The 21,537-nt window shown below is 44.9% G+C and overlaps 1 protein-coding gene across 8 annotated transcripts in view; it reads right to left on the reverse strand.

Moving 5' to 3' along the window:
• The window catches only part of APBA2 (amyloid beta precursor protein binding family A member 2), a 110,476-nt gene that overhangs the window by 41,464 nt on the left and 47,475 nt on the right, over nucleotides 1-21,537 (reverse strand). For all 8 annotated transcript variants that reach the window (XM_053364508.1, XM_053364504.1, XM_053364503.1 and 5 more), the window contains one exon: nucleotides 6,598-7,604. In XM_053364508.1, the coding sequence (XP_053220483.1) occupies nucleotides 6,598-7,566 (969 nt within the window). In that variant the 5' untranslated portion in view covers nucleotides 7,567-7,604. The remainder of the gene's footprint in view (nucleotides 1-6,597; nucleotides 7,605-21,537) is intronic.

The raw sequence follows: 21,537 nt of genomic DNA on the forward strand, positions 1-21,537 counted from the left end.
TGGATTTCTTCTGCATCCAAGGAGTGGCGGGGGTGGCAGGGAAAGAGATTGTATAACTCTCTCCATGAGGAGCACTCTGAAAACATATGAAAAACCTGCTGGGTCAGGTCAATGGCGCATGTAGCCCACCCTCCTGTTCTCACCGTGGCCACCCAGTTAACCTGTGGGAAGCCAGCAAGCAGCACATGAGCAGAAGAGCCCCCTCCCCTCCTGGGGCTTCCAGCAACTGGTATTCAGAAGCACGGCTGCCTCCGGCTGAGGAAGCAGAACAGAGCTATCCTGAGTTGGGTAGGACTCAACCACCACAGCAGATGGCCCTTTTCAGAATTCCGTTAAGGCCTATAAAAGACAGTTGTGAGAAACCCAATCACAACTGCACCATTACACTAAAAGTAAGATATGCATTGACATATGGACACACACTAACACAAGGGAACCAGCACATAGAAGATTGCAACACTGCCAAATAACATGTAAATTATTTTGGGAGCTGCCAGGATTAAATCAGAAAAGCCTTGGCAGAAAAGCAGGATGGCTATGGGGGTGGGAAACAATTTTCAAACAAGAGTGACAGGACATATATTGGGCCTGTGATGCGAAATGGCAGAACCACAGCTTCTTCTACCCTTTAAAGGCCTTGTCAGGTCTGATCACAATTCATTTGGCAGCACAAGAAATGCAGCCGTAGCCCAGACATGCCCACGTACAAAATGGGTTAGAACAGCACCCGATTTAGACAGCATGTCTCAGACATGGTCAGTAAATGAGCTTGTTTCTCCCCACAGTAATGATTCAGCACTTGGGGGTTTTCATGGTGGTAAGCAGCCGGTAGCCTTCAGACGCTAATGAATTGTGGCTCCCATCATCCCTGAGCACTGACCATGCTGGTTGGGGCTAATGGGAGTTGTAGTTCAGGCACCAGGTTGGAGAGGGCTGTGGCTCTGCCCCTGTGGCTCTGAGCATATAGAAACAATTGAATACATTTCTTTCCATTGCCAGTACTATACAATCATACGTGACCGGTTTATTGTGCCAATAACACACAAATTTCACAGGGCAATTCTATATCCCTTTGCTGCTCCAAAATAGAAACCCTGATATAATATATATAATATATTCTCCAGATATTGTGCTGCTATGATTGACATACTTTGGAGGATGACATGTGCCATACAACAGGTCTAAAACTGAAGGTTTACATCTACAAATTTTATATTCTGCTTGATTTATGTGCCTTACACACCAACTCAAGTTCCAGCTCCCACACCAGGGACTCATCATGGACACACAGTATTGTCTGAACTGACAGGCAGTGACTTTTCTAGGGAATACTTCTTCCATCTGGTGCCCTCCAGATGTTTTGAATGGCAACTCCTATTATCCCTGACCATTGAGTGTTCTGGCTGAAGCTGACAGGAGCTGCAATCCAAAACATCTGGAGGACAGCTGGTTGGGAAAGGCTGCTCTAAGGTTTTCCAATGCATAGGAGATGCTAAGGATGGAACCTGGAACCAACTGCATGCAATACCATTTCTCTGTCACTGAACAACACTCTTCCTCCAACACAAGATGATCGCTGTTCAACATATGCAGATGCAATGCAATTGTTACAAACCAGGGCTGCTTAACACACAGAATTTCAATGCCAACACTCCCTTACCCCAACCTACTTTTAAGAATAGATCTAATTATCTCCCCGGCTTTTGCATGTGGAAATGTCACCACTGATGTTGGAACACTGTTACCAGCTGATGCTGTCACATTGTAAAAGTCCCATATGCAAGCTAGCCATAAACAGCTCTATTTGCAAACCAGGATATGCTTCTCAATTCCCGGGGCATTTTGTGTGTGTGTTCCCTTGTTCGTTCCAATCAAAAATTAATGTTCCAGATGAGAACTTGTCTCAAAGATAGCGATAGATTATCTTTTTGCTAAAAGGGGGTGGAGAATTAATTGCAAGCAAAGGCGAGAGTGATGAGACAGTACCCGCCTCTTCAGCTTTCCCTCTCTGTGACTGTGAGGATCCAGCATGGGATTCTGGGATGGAAAAGGGAGGCTCCCCCCCCCCATGCAAGGGCACCTGGTACTGTGAATCAGGAGTCCCATCCAAGTGTTCTGCTTGTATTCAAAGCCTACGCAGTGCACTAATTTCTGCTCCCCAACTCATGGAGTGCAAAGATCTGAAGCTGGGGAGGGAGCTGCTCCACTCCAGGTGAGGCTCTCCACCTCATTTAGAACCCCAGTTGTGTGGGTTTCTAAATGTGTGAGGACCCTTCACAAGTAGAGGGGGTTCCCCACTGGAAGAATTTGACCTCTGCAAGTTGGAGGGTGGTGGGGGGAGACACAGAGGGTGCTGGTGTTTGGCCTGCCCCCATTCTTCACAAAAGGAGGGTGATGTGGGGCTGTGCAGCATGTTCATCCCCTTTCTTTCTTCCTTCCTTCCTTCCTTCCTTCCTTCCTTCCTTCCTTCCTTCCTTCCATAATGTTCTTGAGCGGTAGGGATCATGAGGAAAGGAACAGAAAAGAAAACCACCAATATCATAATGCCATTATACAAGTAGATGATGCAACTGTATCTGGAATAATGTGTGCAGTTCTGGTCACCACACCTCAGAAAGGATATTGTAGAGTTGGAAAAGGTCCAGAAAAGGGCCACCAAAATGATCAAAGCAAGGGATGAAGAAACTCCCCTGTGAGCAAAGGCTGCAGCAATTTGGAGCATTCAGTTTAGAAAAAAGGAAAGAGGCAACATGACAGAAGTTTATAAAAAGTGTGCAAGATATAGATAGTGAAAAGTTTTTCTCCCTCTCGTAACACATGGACATCCAATGAAGCTGGAGGATTCGGGAAAGACAAAAAGTAAGTACTTCTTCCTACTCAAGAGAGGGAATCTGTTCCCAAAGGAGGCAGGGATGGCCACAAACTTGGACTACTTCCATAGAGGATTAGACTAAATCCTGGTGATTGATGGCCACTATGACAATGTCAGAGGGCGAAGGCCTCTGAATGGCAGCTGTTGGAAAGCATAGGACAGGAGAATGGATGCTCTTGCGCTCAGATGCTGCTTGCATGCCTCCCTTGGGCATCTGGTTGGCCACTGTGAGAACACAATGCTGGACAAGTTGGGACATTGGCCCGATCCAGCAGACTCTTCTTGTGTCCTTAAGCAGATGTTCTACCACTGAGTTGTGGCACTTGACAACAGACACCAATTCACAGTATAATTTTTTAAGGCATTTATTTTAAGGCATTGTCAAAGCCTTTTCAATAGGTAAATTAAGGAAGTAGAAGGATATGAGAACTGAGTTTGGTAAATGGGGACCATACAGCTGTGCTGTGTTGTCTTAGATCAGCCTTGTGCTCTCCTGGGAGGAGCCGCCAAAATGTCTGGAGGGCACTAGGGTGGTGAAGACTGTCCTAGATTGTTTTCTTCCTCCTACTTAAAGGTTAATGCATTTATAGAAAAATTAACACATCGATATAACTAAAATGCTTGCTGTCAAAGTAGGAGACAGGAACAGATTCTGCAGCCCACATAGCTGCCCAGCAATGCATCAATGACAGCTGCACATCAAGCTGCTTCAGCTAATGAGCTAGTCTAGTTTATAAAGCTTAAGAAGAAGCAGTGTTCCCCTGCTCAGGGTGCATCTCCTGGGTCTCGCTAATAGACAGACTGCCATGCTCAGAAGACGTAACAGGTTGGATGGCTTAGTTGAAATTCCTGTATTGGAGAGGAGATGGACTAGATGGCCCTCAGGGTCCCTTCCAACTCTATGATTCTAGGATTCTGTGATTAAATTACAATAATAATTTATCACTCATACTAGAACATGAGTGACCTTCTAGATCAGCCTTCTCCAACCTGGTGCACTCCAGGTGATTTTGACGACAGCTCCCCTCAGTCCTGACAGAAGATGTAGTCCAAAACATCTGGAAGGCACCAGATTAGGGAAATGCCCGTGTAGCACTTTCTCAGATTTAGAATTTTTTAAAAGCATTCTCAATAAACTGAGCAACACTTTTTTAAAAACTAATCATTGTTTTTAACACAAGAACTAAATCAGGGCTGGTAGAGCTCTAGGTGATCAGCAAAGGGTTTCTGTCTCCCAATTGTCTAACAATAGGAACGGTAGAACTCTAACACTAGAAGTCATGGGAATTCAATGAAGCTGAATGTTGGAAGATTAAAGCTTTTTAGAACCATACCCAACTCCCTCAACCTTTCCCCATCAGGCTTGCTTTCCATACCCCAGTCACAATCTTTTCATTTCTCTTTGTGTTCTAGGAGACCAGTAGGGAGGGGAGCTGGTCACAGCAGGAAGGGAATACTCTCTGGATTCTTCAGCAGCCTGTCTCAGCTTTGCCTCCAGCCTCCGCTAAGCCTCAGAGTCTGAACTTCTCTCTGCCACAGCCTCTTCCTGCTCACTAAACCCTGTTACTTCTTCTGCTTCCAACACCTCCTCCTCCGTCTGCTCCTTCTTCTCCTTCTGACCACTCATCGTCATCCCACTGCCACTCCCCTGGCTCTGAGACTTCTTCCTTGGGGAGTTCTCTTGGGGGTTCCCCAGCTGGTGCCCTCCCACCACTCCTCTGCATCCAGCCAGTCCATGACAGATTATTATCATTATATTATATATTTATTTATACTCCACCTTTTCCCCTGAAAAGGACTCAAAGCAGCTCACAGATAAAGCAGGTGCCTGAGGGAAATCTGCAAAGAGAAGAGCCCCCTCCCCTCCTGCGGTTTCCAGAAACTCTCATTCAGAAGCATTGCTGTCTCCAACTTGGGCAGCAAATCAGTGGAGTTTGACAGCTTGAGTCCACTGATTTTAAAGGGTCTACTCTGAGTATGACTGAGTGGGCTATCATCTCTAACCCTTAGGGACCAAGAGACATTTCTAAAAGTGTGGCTTGGAAATTATGGCTTTTGAATGACTGGTGCTTTGTGGAGAGAAACCATTTAAAAAATATTATAGTGGCAAATGCAGCAGAAAGCAAATATCATGCTCCACATGGACCCTGCTGCTACCATTTCTTGAGTGTTCAAAACAGGAAATTGAGAAAGCACTTCTATCCCCACCCCTTAATGACCCATCGCCCTCTGGGAATCAAAGGCTGAGAGAGGAACTTGTGCCAGGCAGGGTCACAGCAGACCCTGATCCCAAAAAGGACACATGCAGATACAGAGCCTGACTCCCGAGGCAGACACAAAGAAGAAGGCTGCAACCAAGAGGAGAGTTTAGGCTCTCCAAAGACCGTTTTATTTTATTTTCATAGAATCATAGAGTTGGAAGAGACCACAAGGGCCATCGAGTCCAACCCCCTGCCAAGCACAACATGAACAGAATCAGCACACCCAGTGTTTATTTTCTAGAAAAATAGGTGCCGGTACCAACCATGAAGTTGTTAACAGTAAGTGCCACACTTTTTAACAACAACAAAAAGAGGTGCCGGTACTGAAAAAAAGCAGAGAGCACAACCGTGTGTGGTGTGGTGGCCAAACTCCAACTATATTCCTGGGTGAATAAAGAAGCCTTCAATTGCCAGCAAATGCTCAAAGACCTGGTGTCAGTCAAAACTGAGAGGGTTTTGAGAGGGGAGGGAATTCTATAATCAGGGTGCCTATTCAGTAAATGCCATCTCTTGGCTTGCCAAATGTCAATGCCATGTCAGACTAGGACCTTGGAGTTCAAATCCCCACTTGGCCATGAAGCCCATTGGGTGACCTTTGGTCAGTTGCAGCCTCTCAGCCTAGCCTACTTCACAGGCTTGTTGTGGGGATTAAACAAGGAGGGGGAGAACCACATATGCCACCTTGAGCTCCTTGGAGAAAACGGTAGGTTAAACATGCATGCATGCAATCAATCAATCAAGTCAAAATCCTGACAACTGCAGCACTGTCAAGAGGATATTTTAAACATGGCATTCATTCGTTTATTTATAAAGGTATTTATACCCTGCCCTCATAAAATAAAAGGGTTGTGTACATCAATTACAAGCAATAGAAAACAAACATTAAAATGATAGATCACAAAAAAGGTAAAACGTAGGCCTGCAATTCTGATGGATGGATGGATGGTTGTCTAAACCCCCTTTGTGACCAGGTGAAATGAAATGCCTTCGGAACAAATAATGTAAATAAATGTCTGTATCAGGCAGAGTGCCTGTAGCCCTTTGATTTCGGGCCTAATTAACCTTGGCTGCTGGACATGCAGATAGGGCTGAGAGGAGGCTGGAGATTGGTGGGGGAGATGCTAATGGCTCCCCTGAGGCCAACCCCATGAGGTTCCTAGGAGGAGAAGGGTCATTTGAAAAGCTTTTCTTCTGGGTCAGTCTGTGCAGTTTCCCAGACCTATCACCTTACCATCTCTCTCAGCTTTCCAACACTGCCTTTCCCACCTATGCTGGAGAATGAAGAGAGCAAAGCACATACTTCATAGGTATGGACTGTTAATATACAAGATCCTATGCGTATTTGTATGTATATGCATATGTATGACTTCACCCCCAAAGCCACACTCTTCCATTGCCTTGGAGACAGACAGATGCCAACAACAAAATGTCCCCCTTAGCAAAAGAAGAGAGTCAACAACTCACCTGTTCTTGTGGCCACGTCTGTCTTTCCTCGGGGGTTCTTGACTTGGTTTTGAAGCCTCTGGGTACATCTCCCACTTGCTTTGATGCAGTGGGGATGTTCAATGATTTTGGCCTTCCCAGATGCCTGTTGGAGCTGTGGCCAGACTCTCCCTTTGGACAAGTCTCTGCATAGTCATTTGGCACGTTTTCAGTCCCTCCATGCTCCGGGCTCATCTCCGAGGCGCTGTTGATGCTGCTCATACTCATGCTCATCTTAATCTCTGCAACGATCTGGTCGATGTCTTCCTCCTGTTCTTCTAGCTCAGCCTCTTCTTTCCCAGAGTGGTAAGGAGACATCCCGTGGGGATTCCCATTTGCTTCAGGCGAGTAGTAACCCTGGTAGCGCTCTTCGCTTGGATGGCAATACGGGAGGTTCTCTTCTTGGTCTTGGATCTCCAGGCAGGCCACCTCCCCTTCCAAAACCTGGACGCAGCCCTCGTGGTGGCCCGGGGCTTCTGTGACTTCACATTCATCCCGGTGCTGCATTTTCATGTCGGACCACTCCGCTTCCTCCACAGCTTCCTGGCACTCATCCGTCTCCACTGGATGTTCTTCATGGGGGACATACTCTTCCCCGCTGCAGTCCATCCCTTCCAGGTAACCGTCATCCTCTGGGCAGTATCGGATGTAGTAAGTAATCCCTTCTTCTTCCTCCGGGAGCCCCTCATCGTAATCCTCCTCTTCGGAAGTGTTGTTGACATAATCAGAACTGGAGTCGCCATCTCCGCTGTGGTCGAGACACTCGTGCTCGGCCAGCGTAGGGGTGCCTTCCCTGGCAGCCACAACCTCCGTCTCCTTCTCCACATAGTCCTCCACAGGCAAGTTATCACCCTCATTTTCAGCCTCCCTACCCTGAGGCAAAGGCGGGGAAGCTCTCGCCCGGTGATCCAGCATGCTGGCTGTGGTGGTTTGACATTTCCTGCTCGCCATGGCTGACAAGTCACATGACAATCATGTCTGAGGAACACCTGCAGGCAAGAGTCCAAAGAAGAAATCAGACACCAGCAGCAGTCATTGTTTAATCAAAAGGTTAGCAGTAGGAAATCAAAGAAATAATACGGGGGTGTACAGAAACAGACATATATATATATTTTTAAAATGCCAGGTAGGGTGGAGTGGAGCACAAGACTCATAAATTATCCCATCAAAAGCTAGAAATCTTAGTGCAACAACTTGCTGGATGTCAAGCCATGTTGAAATGCCATTAAATAATCCACATTGTAACGAAAAGGGGAAAAGGTAGATTTAGATGGTCTAATCCAGGGACTTTTCTATTCTAGGGTACTCTGGGTCCCTGGGACACCTCAGCACAAGAAGAAAAAATGAAAATCAAGCTTCTGTGAAAAGCAGCTCGCCCCCCCCTCCCCATGAATCTTCCCCTGCAAATCTGCAGTTGTCAAAGAGTGTGGGGTGCATTTTAGGATGTACTGCAGTCTCCTCCAACTGAGTGCGCCCCACCCAAGCAATTCAACTGTTCAGCTCCCATTGTTTCTGACCATTGGTCGTGTTGGCTGGGACTGACGGAAGGAAGTAGGTTGGTGGTGTAACAGATTCAGAAAGTCAAAACAAAATTTAAAAAATCCTTCCAGTAGCACCTTAGAGACCAACTAAGTTTGTTATTGGTATGATTTTTACACGAAAGCTCATACCAATAACAAACTGAGTTGGTCTCTAAGGAGCTACTGGAAGGATTTTTTTTTTAAAAAAAATTGACTATGGCAGACCAACACGGCTACCTACCTGTAACTAGATTCAGAAAGTGTAATTAATCATTTCACAACACACCTGCCTAAACATGCATGAGATTTTACTTCATGTGGATGAATCCTGTACTGTGCTTAATGAAACAACCTCTATGCCACCTGTTCCAAAGAGATGCAAATTCATTAATTCTAAAGCCCATCAGTTGCTTGTGGCTAAGAACAACTTCCCAATCTAGGCAGTTGTCACTCACACATTTAATCTATTTTTAACTGTTCACATTTCCTAATATCGCCCTATTATAAATTATTTGTTTCCTCAAGACAATGGAATTGATGAAATATGCTGTCCTCAATTTCAAAAATCCTTCCATGCCACTATAGACAGACACATCCTCATGTTTCCGTATGTGGTAATATCATCCCTTTAAGATGGGTTTATGGGACTGGGTTAGAACCTCAGAAATAAGGAGCCAACATACTGCTGTCTCCTGTTTGTGGGATGTAATCCACTGGTGCAGTCAAAGGCAACATTCCTTATTTCCCTAGAGTGGGCACAGGAAAGGGGACATCCAGTCAGGGTAACTTCCTGTTCCTCTGGTCTGGAGCATCCTCCCTCTGCATGGGACCTGGGAGATGGGCGTGGCTCTGGCTGACTCCACAAAAGAGCTGAGTCACGCAGCCATTTTCTCAGTTCATCTAGTTTTGTCTTTCTATTGTCTTGTTGTTCTTTCGCTGCCATGCTGCTCTCCTGCAACCATTTTATCTTAATATAATTTTGCTGTCTGCTGGCTCTCAGCCAGCAGTACATGAGTTCAGTCTCCATCTGAGACAAACTCACAATTTCTTTATGTAACTACCAAGTAAAGCCTGCCTTTCAGGGATCATATCGTGAACTGAAATGTGAGTAAACTTTTTGTTACTTTACTCAGAAAGACTCTTGTGTCTCTATTCTTTTAAGAGGGATCAAAAGGGGACACCAGGAATAAACTTAACTAAGAGATTCAAATGAATCTTCAAACTAGCTTCCAGCTATATTGAGGGGAATCTGCTCTGCTACGTCACTTACTAGCATGAGTGAAGGAAGGATAATACTTCTTCAATATATCCTTTCCTACTATCCTTAACATTCCCACACTGTTAAGACTTCAAGGCCAGTGTCAAAAGGTAATTGAGTGGAAGAGGTGAACGCCGATGGTCTAAGTCCCATAAAAGCTGGATTGGTGGGAGCTCTCGGCAGCCAGTCAAGCTTAGTGTCTAGTGTCTATTTGGGCTTTTGACAGCATCTTGTTCTGTCACTCAGCCTACTGAGACTTAAGTGTAAATGTTTATGTTAATTGGCTGGATAAGTTAATGTTTGTTGCTTTCTTACCTTCTGAGCTATTTTAATCTGTGTAATTATTTCTTATAGAGTTTTGTTTTAGTAAAGTCTACGTATGGTTTTATGAAATTTGGTCTGGTCTGAGTTCCTGAACCGTTTAATTCTGACCACGCTTTTCGGAACAAGAGTCATCCACCACACAGCTTTAAGAAACTTATTCTGTGGCATTCAAAGAGCTGTTTAGACATTTTAAAAGTGTGATTCTAGTTGCCCGAGGCCTTAAAAGTTAGGCTATGGCTTCTAAGCATTTGAAACAGCCCCAAACAGGAAAATGAAGGCCTTGCTCCATTCCCTACAGAAGAATATGAGAAGAGCCTGGCTGCTGCCTCAAGCCCAAGGCCCACGTGGACCAGCATCCTGTTCTCACAAGGGTGAGCCCACGCCTGTGGGAAAAGCTCTCCTCACTTGTGATTCCAAACAGGTAGTCAGAGCCTCCAGCACAATGGGTAGACTATGGCCATCAATAGCCTTATCCTCCATGACTTGATCTAATCTTATTTTTAAAAGCTATTCAACCACACAAGCACTGAAATCACAAATCAACTGCTAACCACTGCAAAATTTACAACCAAGACAGAAAAATGTACCACAGTCACTGTTTTCTTTCCATCTGTGGTATTTGTTCAAACAGAGAGATAAAAAGAGAACATACTCCCCCCCCCACACACACCTCTGTGCCCCCCAGAGACAAAAGGACTCCAGAAAAATGATTGAGGCTATTATTGAGATCAGGTCATGCAGCATCAAGTCTCTTGAGCATAGAATCTAGACTGCAGGGGCAGAGGTGCACCACACATGCAAGGGATTGTTGGACAAATTGCTGGTGCATTACAAAGGAAACTGTGAAGGCCATAAAGAGGCTGAGAGCCAACCAGGGCCAGAGGGAGGAATCAGGAGCATTGGAAGCTTGGGAAAAGCAGCACATTAAATGGAAGTTGAAAAAAATGTCACTGCTCTGAAAACAACCATTTGCCCATCGTAATAATGATGAGATTGTTAGTGAGTGTTCATATTAAATCAAGCAGTTAAAAGTGCCATTTCAGGCAATATTGATTTGTCACTATAAATGTGATTAAAAAGGGAATAATCTGCACCTCTCAACAGAGAATACTAATTAGACTGCTAGTTACTGTTCCATATAACATGTCTTTCAAAGTGACCTGCCCCTTCACTCTCCATTCTGGGAGGGATGGCTAACACCCCAGAGGACAGGATCACACTTCAAAACGACCTTGACAGATTAGAGAACTGGGCCAAAACAAACAAGATGAATTTTAACAGGGAGAAATGTAAAGTATTGCACTTGGGCAAAAAAAATGAGAGGCACAAATACAAGATGGGTGACACCTGGCTTGAGAGCAGTACATGTGAAAAGGATCTAGGAGTCTTGGTTGACCACAAACTTGACATGAGCCAACAGTGTGACGCGGCAGCTAAAAAAGCCAATGCAATTCTGGGCTGCATCAATAGGAGTATAGCATCTAGATCAAGGGAAGTAATAGCGCCACTGTATTCTGCTCTGGTCAGACCTCACCTGGAGTACTGTGTCCAGTTCTGGGCGCCACAGTTCAAGAAGGACACTGACAAACTGGAACGTGTCCAGAGGAGGGCAACCAAAATGGTCAAAGGCCTGGAAACGATGCCTTATGAGGAACGGCTAAGGGAGCTGGGCATGTTTAGCCTGGAGAAGAGGAGGCTAAGGGGTGATATGATAGTCATGTTCAAATATATAAAAGGATGTCACATAGAGGAGGGAGAAAGGTTGTTTTCTGCTGCTCCAGAGAAGCGGACACGGAGCAATGGATCCAAACTACAAGAAAGAAGATTCCACCTAAACATTAGGAAGAACTTCCTGACAGTAAGAGCTGTTTGACAGTGGAATTTGCTGCCAAGGAGTGTGGTGGAGTCTCCTTCTTTGGAGGTCTTTAAGCAGAAGCTTGACAACCATATGTCAGGAGTGCTCTGATGGTGTTTCCTGCTTGGCAGGGGGTTGGACTCGATGGCCCTTGTGGTCTCTTCCAACTCTATGATTCTATGATTCTATCCTTCAGGCTTGTAGTCAATCCTCCCTTATTTCATACAGTGCTACCTCGAGTTAAGTACTTAATTCGTTCCGGAGGTCTGTTCTTAACCTGAAACTGTTCTTAACCTGAAGCACCGCTTTAGCTAATGGGGCCTCCTGCTGCCGCCGCACCGCTGGAGCACAATTTCTGTTCTCATCCTGAAGCAAAGTTCTTAACCTGAAGCACTATTTCTGGGTTAGCGGAGTCTGTAACCTTAAGCGTAATGTAACCTGAAGCGTATGTAACCCGAGGTACCACTGTACAGGCTGGCTCTAAAAGTCAACCACTGGAAGGGCCTCATCAGAGACTGCCCTGCCCACCTCATGACAACAGGACACAGGTTGAGGCGCAGGGCTGCTTCCTGCATATACACACAGGACAGAAACGGGCAAATTTCCCCGTGTGGTCAAGGGCCACTAGTGGCGCCCTCTGGGGGCAGGCCCCCTAATATTTTTGATAAGGGAGCCTCCCCGCCCCCCCCCCCAATTCCACGGCAATCCTCAAAAGCAAGCGCCAAGGTAAAGAAGCTTCACCCTGCTGGGTCCTTTTGAAGATGACCAGGGACACGGAAGGGCAAAGTGTCTGCACCCAGATCCTCCCTTTGCCAATTGCCAGAGCACCTCCCCAGAGGGCACACTGGCAATCTCTTTATTATTACTGTGGAATAGGACATCCCTATTTTCATCAGAGAAATGTTGGAGGGTATGCTGTGTATGATACCATGATACACTATATTCTTTATTAAATTTCTATTCTGCACTTCACCAAAGAATCACAGGGCGGTTTACAATATAAAAACACAAAAACACATAACATAGTAACAAAAGCAATAATCTCCTGCACAATTTAAATATTATTATTTAATTTAAATGGTCATAACTTCCCCAAAATAATTCTGGGTGCTGTAGTTTGTTAAAGGTGCTGAGAGTTGCTAGGCGAACCCTAATCCCTCCCAGAGCTACAATTTCCAGAGTGATTTAACAGTCAATCCCTTTGGGAATTGTAGCTCTGTGAGGAGAATAGGGCCGTTTCCTAACAACTCTGAACACCCTTAACAAACTACAGTACCCAGAATTCTTTGGGGGAAGCCTTGACTGTTTAAAGTGGTATCATAGCGTTTTATATGTACAGTGCGAATGTGGCCACAGGAAAACAGAAGACACATTCATTTTGATGGAAGAACAGGATCAGCAAGGTACAAATCTTCATGGCTATATAAAAAACGAGAATAAATATTTCAAATATGGAAGGAAGCGTGCCCTGACGAATGGGGGGGGGGGGAGCTAGTTATTCCTCCCCTGAAAGAAATGAGTCCACAGCAATTAAAAGCAATGACTGCCAACTCATATTGATCAGTAATACCTAGCACTTTCAAGATACAAAAGGAAATCAATGTGTAATTTGCAGTGCAATTCCTTTTGTTCCAATTTAGGACACAGTGATGAGGAGCTCACTCAGGTTTCATTACCTCAGCAGAAAGGGCCCACTCATTAGCATCAGAAACTCATAAATGCTTAGTAGTTTTTCCTTCCCAACTTTTTAACAATGTAAAAAGCAATGAACTCTGAATAAACAGCTCAGTCTGCATGCACCTTTCCATATCTGTTTTTAGGCTCAGCCTAGACAAGTCATCAGGTAGTAAATGGCTCCTGGACTTATCACAGGGGAAGTTTTTGTGTTTGGGAAGAAGAATTGATTGTTAAGCCACTCTGGGAACTGCAGCTCTGTGCGGGGAAGAGGTGTCTCCTAAGAACTCTCAGCACCCTTCACAACTGCAGCTCCCAGGATTCTCTGGGGCAAGCCATGGCACGATAGCTCTTTAAATGTATGGTGTGAATACTGCCTCTGTCGGACAAACTGATGATGGGAATTGTAGTCTACAAAACTACTGAGGGCACTACACTGCTGCCAGTCTGCCAGAGGTTTAAAGTATTATGCAGACTGAGTGGGCGAGACCAATAGTGGGTCCAGGTAGTTTCTGCACATGCTGTAGAGAAGAGCTTTCCAAACTGTGTGTAAGTGTGTCACACAAACACTCCACGTGCTCCTCCTGGGGCTGGAAAGGGGTGAGTTTAACCTCTGGTTTGCTAGGAAACAGAATTACTGTGTCACAAAATGATGCATGTCTATGTCACCAACATGAAAAGTTTGGAAAGCTCTGCTGTAGAGGGAAGTGAGGGGCAGATGGGGCTTGTCCACCTGGGAAGGGAGCCCATCTAGTGGAAGGAAAACTCTGGTCCCTTGTGGGATGTCTTGGGAGAAGAAAAGGCTAAGAAGTAAACCCTAAGAAGATCCAGAGTGGAATCCCTAAGACAGTTGGATGGTGCCTTGTACACTTCCTTCCGGCAACTCCTGCAGCCAAGCTGGTGCCAAATGTATTGTTCTGCTTTCTTTTGGACCACATCAGCAAGGCCAAGGGTCTTGTCATCTGGGCAGACCAGGACCTCTGTACACACTGTCCTGGGGAGGCCACTTTGGGGCTGCTACTGCAGCAGTTTGACTTCACCCCCAGAACACTCCATTGTTGCTTGAGACAGATGGATGCCAAGAATAAGGTTTCTGGATTTCCTGGATTTCAGTGAGAATCATTAGGCTAAGCTGAATGGCAAAAGTAGCTAAGTGCTAAGCTTTCCTTGCCCAGATTGTTCTAGGGGCCCAAAAACAGCAGCTTCAGATATGCCAGAATTCCTACAGACCAGGAACACAAGAGGATCATCACTGGCCAGCACCCAGAAATGTGTGAGGGTGGAGAAGCAGTTTGTGATGTGAGATAGTTTGTCATAGTAAAAGCTTTTGAAAAATGATAAGAGAGATATATCTCCCTGTGGTCTGCTTAACAGGAAATTAATTTTGAGGTGGTTGGCAGTTGTTTGATCTCTGAGGAAACTCTGGGATAAGGTTTTTTCCCCTCCCTGACTCCACAAAGAACGTGCCCTTGTTATCAGGATCAAATATTCCTTGGGGAAATTGGAGCAGATCAACATGAAAAGCACACACATTAGTAAGAGGTGGATGGTCTTCCAGACTTCTTTGCGTTATCACCATGATCTGCATAGAGGGCATTTGAGTGAAGCTTTCTATAATGACGTGCAACTAGACTGAAGAGCATTATGTAAAATGTCACAAAATATTACAGCAAGCTGTAGCTTCCTCCAGAGATGGCTGAAGAATACTTAAAAAGGTAACGGCACCCCTGACCATTAGGTCCAGTCATGACTGACTCTGGGTTTGCAGTGCTCATCTCGCTTTACTGGCCAAGGGAGCCGGCTTACAGCTTCTGGGTCATGTGGCCAGCATGACTAAGCCGCTTTTGGCGAACCAGAGCAGCGCATGGAAACACCGTTTACCTTCCCGCCGGAGCAGTACCTATTTATCTACTTGCACTGGCATGCTTTCAAACTGCTAGGTTGGCAGGAGCTGGGACCGAGCAACGGGAGCTCACCCCATTGCGGGGATTCGAACCACCAACCTTCTGATCGGCAAGTCCTAGGCTCTGTGGTTTAACCCACAGCGCCACCCACGTCCCTTCTGAATAATACTTACCTGCTCCCTTTTACATTGCAGTATCTTCTCTCTGCAAATGCAAAGTTATTTGCTTTGGCAATGGGGGAGGGGGAGAAAGAAACATCCTTTCCTGTCTGTCCCTAGTGCAGACTGCACATATAATAAGGATGGGGAAGCCCATAATCTCTGAGACAGTGCAGTGTTTGTGGTCATGCTACAACCTCCTGCTAGCACATAAGTAGCATCCGGTTGGGTTACAAATTGGATGGGGGACCACATGTTGAGATTCCTGCATTGGGGTCCCTTCCAACTCTATGATATTCTACAATCTTACAAGAGCTCAGTGGCATCATTAAAATTCTGAAGGGGTTCTAGAGATTTAGAGAACAGGACATGCAAGCCCTACACCAGAGCTGTTGGTGGTTCACCATCCTTGGGAGATGGGATGTCATGGCGCTGGGTTCCAGCAACCTACTCTCATCAGCTGGTATGTGCAGGATTCCTTGCAGATGAGCAGATGCCTTGGGTCCTGCTCTGAAACATTTTGGTGGAGAGCAAAATTGGTTGATTCATCTCTACCCAAATTCTGGACTGGATCACAGAAGCCAGAAGATGAAGAGACTTTCCAAAGCACAAGAAGAGAGAAATTGTTTATTTTTATTTTTTAAAATCTAATCATCATGCAAATACACCTATTTTATGTTATTAGATAGAATATAAACTTATAGCATGTAGCTTTCACCATTAAAAAGGCTCAGTCGTCTACTTTTCCAGGACCTCAAAACATACCGTATACATCTAACCTAATTGCCCTAATTACCTCCTTGTCATTCATTCTTAAAGCACTGAGTGCTTTGAAGTGCAACAAATATTTACCATGAAGGGTATAACTGTCATCTTACAATTCCAATTATTATCTCCCACCTGCATTTTAAGAAGTGAATATTCAGCAAACCTTGTCAATGCGTAGCCTTATCCATCAAACAAAACTATTTCTTACAAGATAAAGTCCTTAGGACTATCTTTGTTTCTTTCACAATGAAATATCCAACTATCACACTGGTTACACTTTCCAACTAGAGAACAACAAAATAAATTATCCCCAAAGCAATTTCATAATTATCCCCAAAGCATTTTCATATTCTTAATCACACTCATGTTTGCTTTATCGGTACCACCTCTTTAGATTCCTGATTTGCATTATCATAATTGAATATAACTTACATAGTACAATGAACAATTAACTTATTCCTGTGCAAAGGGAAAGGGGAGGTGTTTGTAAACGAGAACATCCACACCAGATTGCCTGATTTTGCTCAGGTATTTCACACAATACTAGAACTGGAAAGTTCAAAGGGATCCCAAGAGTCATCTAGTCCAACCCCCTGCAATGGAGGAGGTTTTTCCTTGAAAGAGAGTAGAGTTGGGGGGTCACAGAAGAGGAGACCACACACCTAAGTGTAGAAAGAATTGGGAGAGGCATTGAATGGTGGGACTGGGAGAAGGAGTCTTGTTTGTCTTGTAGTATCATTGGAGGAGAGAGTTCCCAGCTGGCTAATAGAAATAATGGTTGGCTTACAGTCCTAGGTACAAATAGGGATGGAATAATCTGTCAATTTTTGTTCTCTGTTTCTCTTTCTTCCAGATTTAAATTTGGTTATCCATATTTTGAAGCACTTTGCAATTCTTTTAATAAAAAGATTCCTCCTGAAAATTAATCAGCATCTTAATGCAATTTTATTTTCTGTTTGAGAGAAAACATACAATGGGGAGAACCAAGACCAAGAACCAAGTTCCCTGTGCTCTTTCCTAATCACAATCCTTAAAACAAGGTGGCAACAAAAGCATTTCACCCTGTATTGATTTGCTAAGGCTGGTAAGTGTTTTGAAACAACAAGGGGCCTTCTTTTTTGGCTAACAACGAACCCTGTCACTCTGTTTTGTGAAGAACCATTTCTTTATAAACATCCGTAGCCCTCAGCGGATTCTGTATGAGGTATGTTGTTCCTCAGTGCATAATCTCTACACATAAAAAACGGGCTTTAAAATATTTATTGCCATCTCCAGTATGCACCAATAGACTCCAAAAATTACAGCTAGTTAGAAGATAAAATAAGCCTGTTGATGGTTTCAGCAGATATTCAGGCAAGCCCCCACCCCCCCACCCCTTGCCTCCTACACACAGACACACTCTGCTTGCAGAAAATGTCAGGGATGATGATGTTGCCTAGAGAATTTATCGTCTTCAAGTTAACCTCCGCATAACGAAGGAGGATATTAAAGCTAAAGACAACCTACTCTTTCCACTCCATGACCACATTCACACCATACATTTAAAGCATTACGAGAGCACTTTAAATGGTCTTGGCTCCCCCACAAAGAAGGATGGGAGCTGCTGTTTGTTATGGGTGTTTCATGGTTCCCCATGAAGAGGGACGGGTCATTAAGCCATTCTGAGAACTGTAGCTCTGGGAAGGGGAGGGGGGTCCCGTAACACAGCGCAGCTCCCAGGATTCTTGGGGGGAAGCATAGCTGTTTAGAGAAGCACCATCACACTTTAAATGTATAGCGTGAAATGTGTTGAAATGGCACCCTTTGTATATAATAATGTGAGGGGGAGAGCAGGGCTATCATTATGCCCCTTGCCAGCTCTCTATTGGGGAGCATGGAATGAAGCCTGACCAGAGCATGTGGAACCCTGATCGTGCAGAATTTCACACAACAGGGGAGCCTGCACTGCCCTCCCAGGTGTGCATCCCCAACATATAAACAGACAGGATGTGACACCATAGGTAGTCAGTGGGCAGAGCGCTGCTCCTTGACTCATGTCATGACTGATGGCCAAGGAACTGCAGCGGGTGCCAGTGTTCAGAGGAATTCAGTTCAGTTCACCTTTAAAACCGAATCTCTCATTCCACACTTTCAGAAACAATGTGAGAACCAAAACACAGCCATCCATCAAAATTCTGAATTTTGCATTACAGTTCTCCAACAACAGAATGCAAATATTCGGGGAAAGTGTCACACAAATCAATTCCTTAGTGAAAATAAAATACGGAAATGCATTAAGTTAAACTACTTGCAATAATGAATACCTTGGTCCAAACTGCAGGCAGCAATGCATTTATTAAGAGAAATTGCACTAAAATGTTGAATAATTTTTATGAGGATTTAAAAAACACCACAGATTGCTGAAGAAATGTGGAGAACTGAATTTAAGACTGGAAAAATGAGAATCTGAGAAAACAAAAATTGCCAGATTATTCCATCATTACCATAAGAGCCAACTCCTAGGTGCCAAGAGGTCACTTCGACCTTGATTACGGTTGGTTGGTTGGTTGGTTGGTTTATTGATTGATTATGCTGGGTAGGGCTTACCTCCCCCCCCCCCAATATTTTATTCAAGATCACACCCCTGGTCATTACTCTTGGGCACTGTAAGAACATTGCACTAAATGGGTCTTTGGCCTGATCTAGCCAGACTTTTTATCTAAGACTTTTTATCTCCAGGGTGGGAGCTACCTACACTTGGCTTCTCTTTCATTCTGTCTTTCACCCACACAGAGCCACTGCTGCACAAGACAATTGTCTCACATCCCTTGCCGACGGAATAAGGATTCCTCCTTGCTAGCACACTGCCCTTGATTTCAAAAGAAATGTGTCAACTTTACACCTGCAGAGAAGCTGGCCTATTCATTATCAAGCATAAAAACATTTTTTTCTCCTCCCAGTGACTCATTTAATTCTTACGTTTCCTAACAAGCTGAGCACTCCTAGCGACTGATATTAAATCACATGGCGAGACTGAGAGAACAAGCTGCTTTTGAACAAAATGTTTCTTTAAAAAAAATAAAAAATCAGAGACAGAAAAGTATAGGAAGGTCCAATAGGAATACCAAAGGGACTTTGATTAAAATAGGATTGATGGAATGCCATGGACATGCAACAGGAAGCAGGAAGTCTCATAAGCCTTTTCAGGGAAAACAAACAGCAGCATATCCACAAGGGGACATGAAGAAGAAGAAGAAGAAGAAGAAGAAGAAGAAGAGTTTGGATTTGATATCCCACTTTATCACTACCCGAAGGAGTCTCAAAGCGGCTCACAATCTCCTTTTCCCTTCCTCCCCCACAACAAACACTCTGTGAGGTGAGTGAGGCTGAGAGACTTCAGAGAAGTGTGACTGGCCCAAGGTCACCCAGCAGCTGCAGGTGGAGGAGCGGAGAAGCGAACCCGATTCCCCAGATTACGAGACTACCGCTCTTAACCACTGCACCACACTGGCCTCAGCTTCATATATAGTAAGCCTGCAACTGACACATGGGTTACGTTCCAGGGATTGTGCCTAAAGCTAAAAGTGAGTATAGTCAGAACACATTGGGTTCAACTGCCAGTAGGATTGCCAAGGTCTTGTTTCCCAGATGCCTAACACTTTCCCACCTATTTTTTATTTATTCATGAGCTGCAACTCTCATCATCCCATCTGTGCTTTAGCCTTTTTTGTCCCTGCCTCTTAAGAAGGTAAGAAGAGCCCTGAGACTGGATTAGACCAAATTCCCAGCTAGTCTAGTATCCTGTTCCCTGTTCACTGTGTGAGTATCTGGAGGCGATTGGGGGATGGATGGCAGCTAACAGATTGACGTTGAATCCTGACAAGACAGAAGTACAGCCATACCTTGGAGATCGAACGGAATCCGTTCCAGAAGTCCATTCTACTTCCAAAACATTTGAAAACCAAATTGTGGCTCCTGCAGCCAATCACAAGCCATGTAAGTTCTGTTGGACATTTGGGTTCCAAAAGAGCATTCGCAATCACTGGAACAATCACTTCCAGGTTTGCAGCATTTGGGAGTCAAAACGTCCAAGTTCTGGGGTGTTCGACAACCAAGGTACGACTGTACTGTTTTGGGGGGACAGGGGCAGGCAGGTGTGCAGGACTCCCTGGTCCTGAATGTGGTAACTGTCCTCCTGAAGGACCAGGTGCGCAGCCTGGGAGTCATTTTGGACTTACAGCTGTCCATGGAGGTGCAGGTCAATTCTTTGTCCAGGGCAGCTGTTTACCAGCTCCATCTGGTACGCAGGCTGAGACCCTACCTGCCAGCTCACCACCTTGCCAGAGTGCTGCACGCTCTGGTAATCTCCTGCCTGGACTACTGCAATGCACTCTACGTGGGGCTACCTTTGAAGGTGACTCGGAAACTACAACTAATCGAGAATGCGGCAGGTAGACTGGTGACTGGGAGTGGACGCTAAGACCATATAACACTGGTCCTAAAGGATTTACATTCAGTCCCAGTACGTTTCCAAGCACAATTTAAAGGTGCTGACCTTTAAAGCCCTAAACGGTCTTGGCCCTGTAGACCTGAAGGAATGTCTCCACCCACATCGTCCAGCCCGGACACTGAGATCCAGCTCCAAGGGCCTTCTGGCGGTTCTCTCACTGTGAGAAGTGAGGTTACAGAGAACCAGGCAGAGGGCCTTCTCAGTAGTGGTTCTCACCCTGTGGAATGCCCTCCCACCAGATGTCAAGGAAATAAACAACTATCTGACTTTTAGAAGACATCTGAAGGCAGCCCTGTTTAGGGAAGTTTTTAATGTTTGATGTTTTATCGTGTTCTAATATTCTGTTGGGAGCTGCCCAAAGTGACTGGGGAAACCCAGCCAGATGGGCAGGGTATAAATGAATTATTATTATTGTTATTGTTGTTGTTGTTGTTGTTGTTGTTGTTGTTGTTGTTGTTGTTGTTATTATTATTATTATTATTCCCACACTGGCCAACCAGACACTTGTGGCAAGCCCACAAACAGGTCTGAGCACAACATCTGATTCCCAGCAACTGGTATCCAGAGGTATTCTGCCTCCAACAATGACCTTAATAGGTTTGCAAAAGGGTAGCTTTTGCCATCCAGTTGTGGCTGGCTTACAAATACCAGCCTACCTGAGCATTGGCCATGCTGGCTTGGAGACATGGGAGCTTGAGATCAACAACATCTCTGTTTATGTTGGCAGTTTGTTGTTGAAAACCCGCTTGTAGACAAACCTCAATCAAGAAGTATGTACTTTTCTGAAATAATAATAATAAAATAATAATAATAAAACATCTAGTGGGGACACTGGCTATCCATGGGTTTCGTTGTCCTTTTCTGCACCGCTCCCAGCTTCATGATACCCTTTTTTGAGACAAGTCAGGTCAGATCAGTGATTTTTGGGGGTGTGGAGAACTTCAGCATCCCAGGCTATATAGAACATGAGGT

Source organism: Podarcis raffonei, chromosome 14, assembly GCF_027172205.1.
Source record: "Podarcis raffonei isolate rPodRaf1 chromosome 14, rPodRaf1.pri, whole genome shotgun sequence".
In the NCBI taxonomy this organism is placed as follows: domain Eukaryota; kingdom Metazoa; phylum Chordata; class Lepidosauria; order Squamata; family Lacertidae; genus Podarcis; species Podarcis raffonei.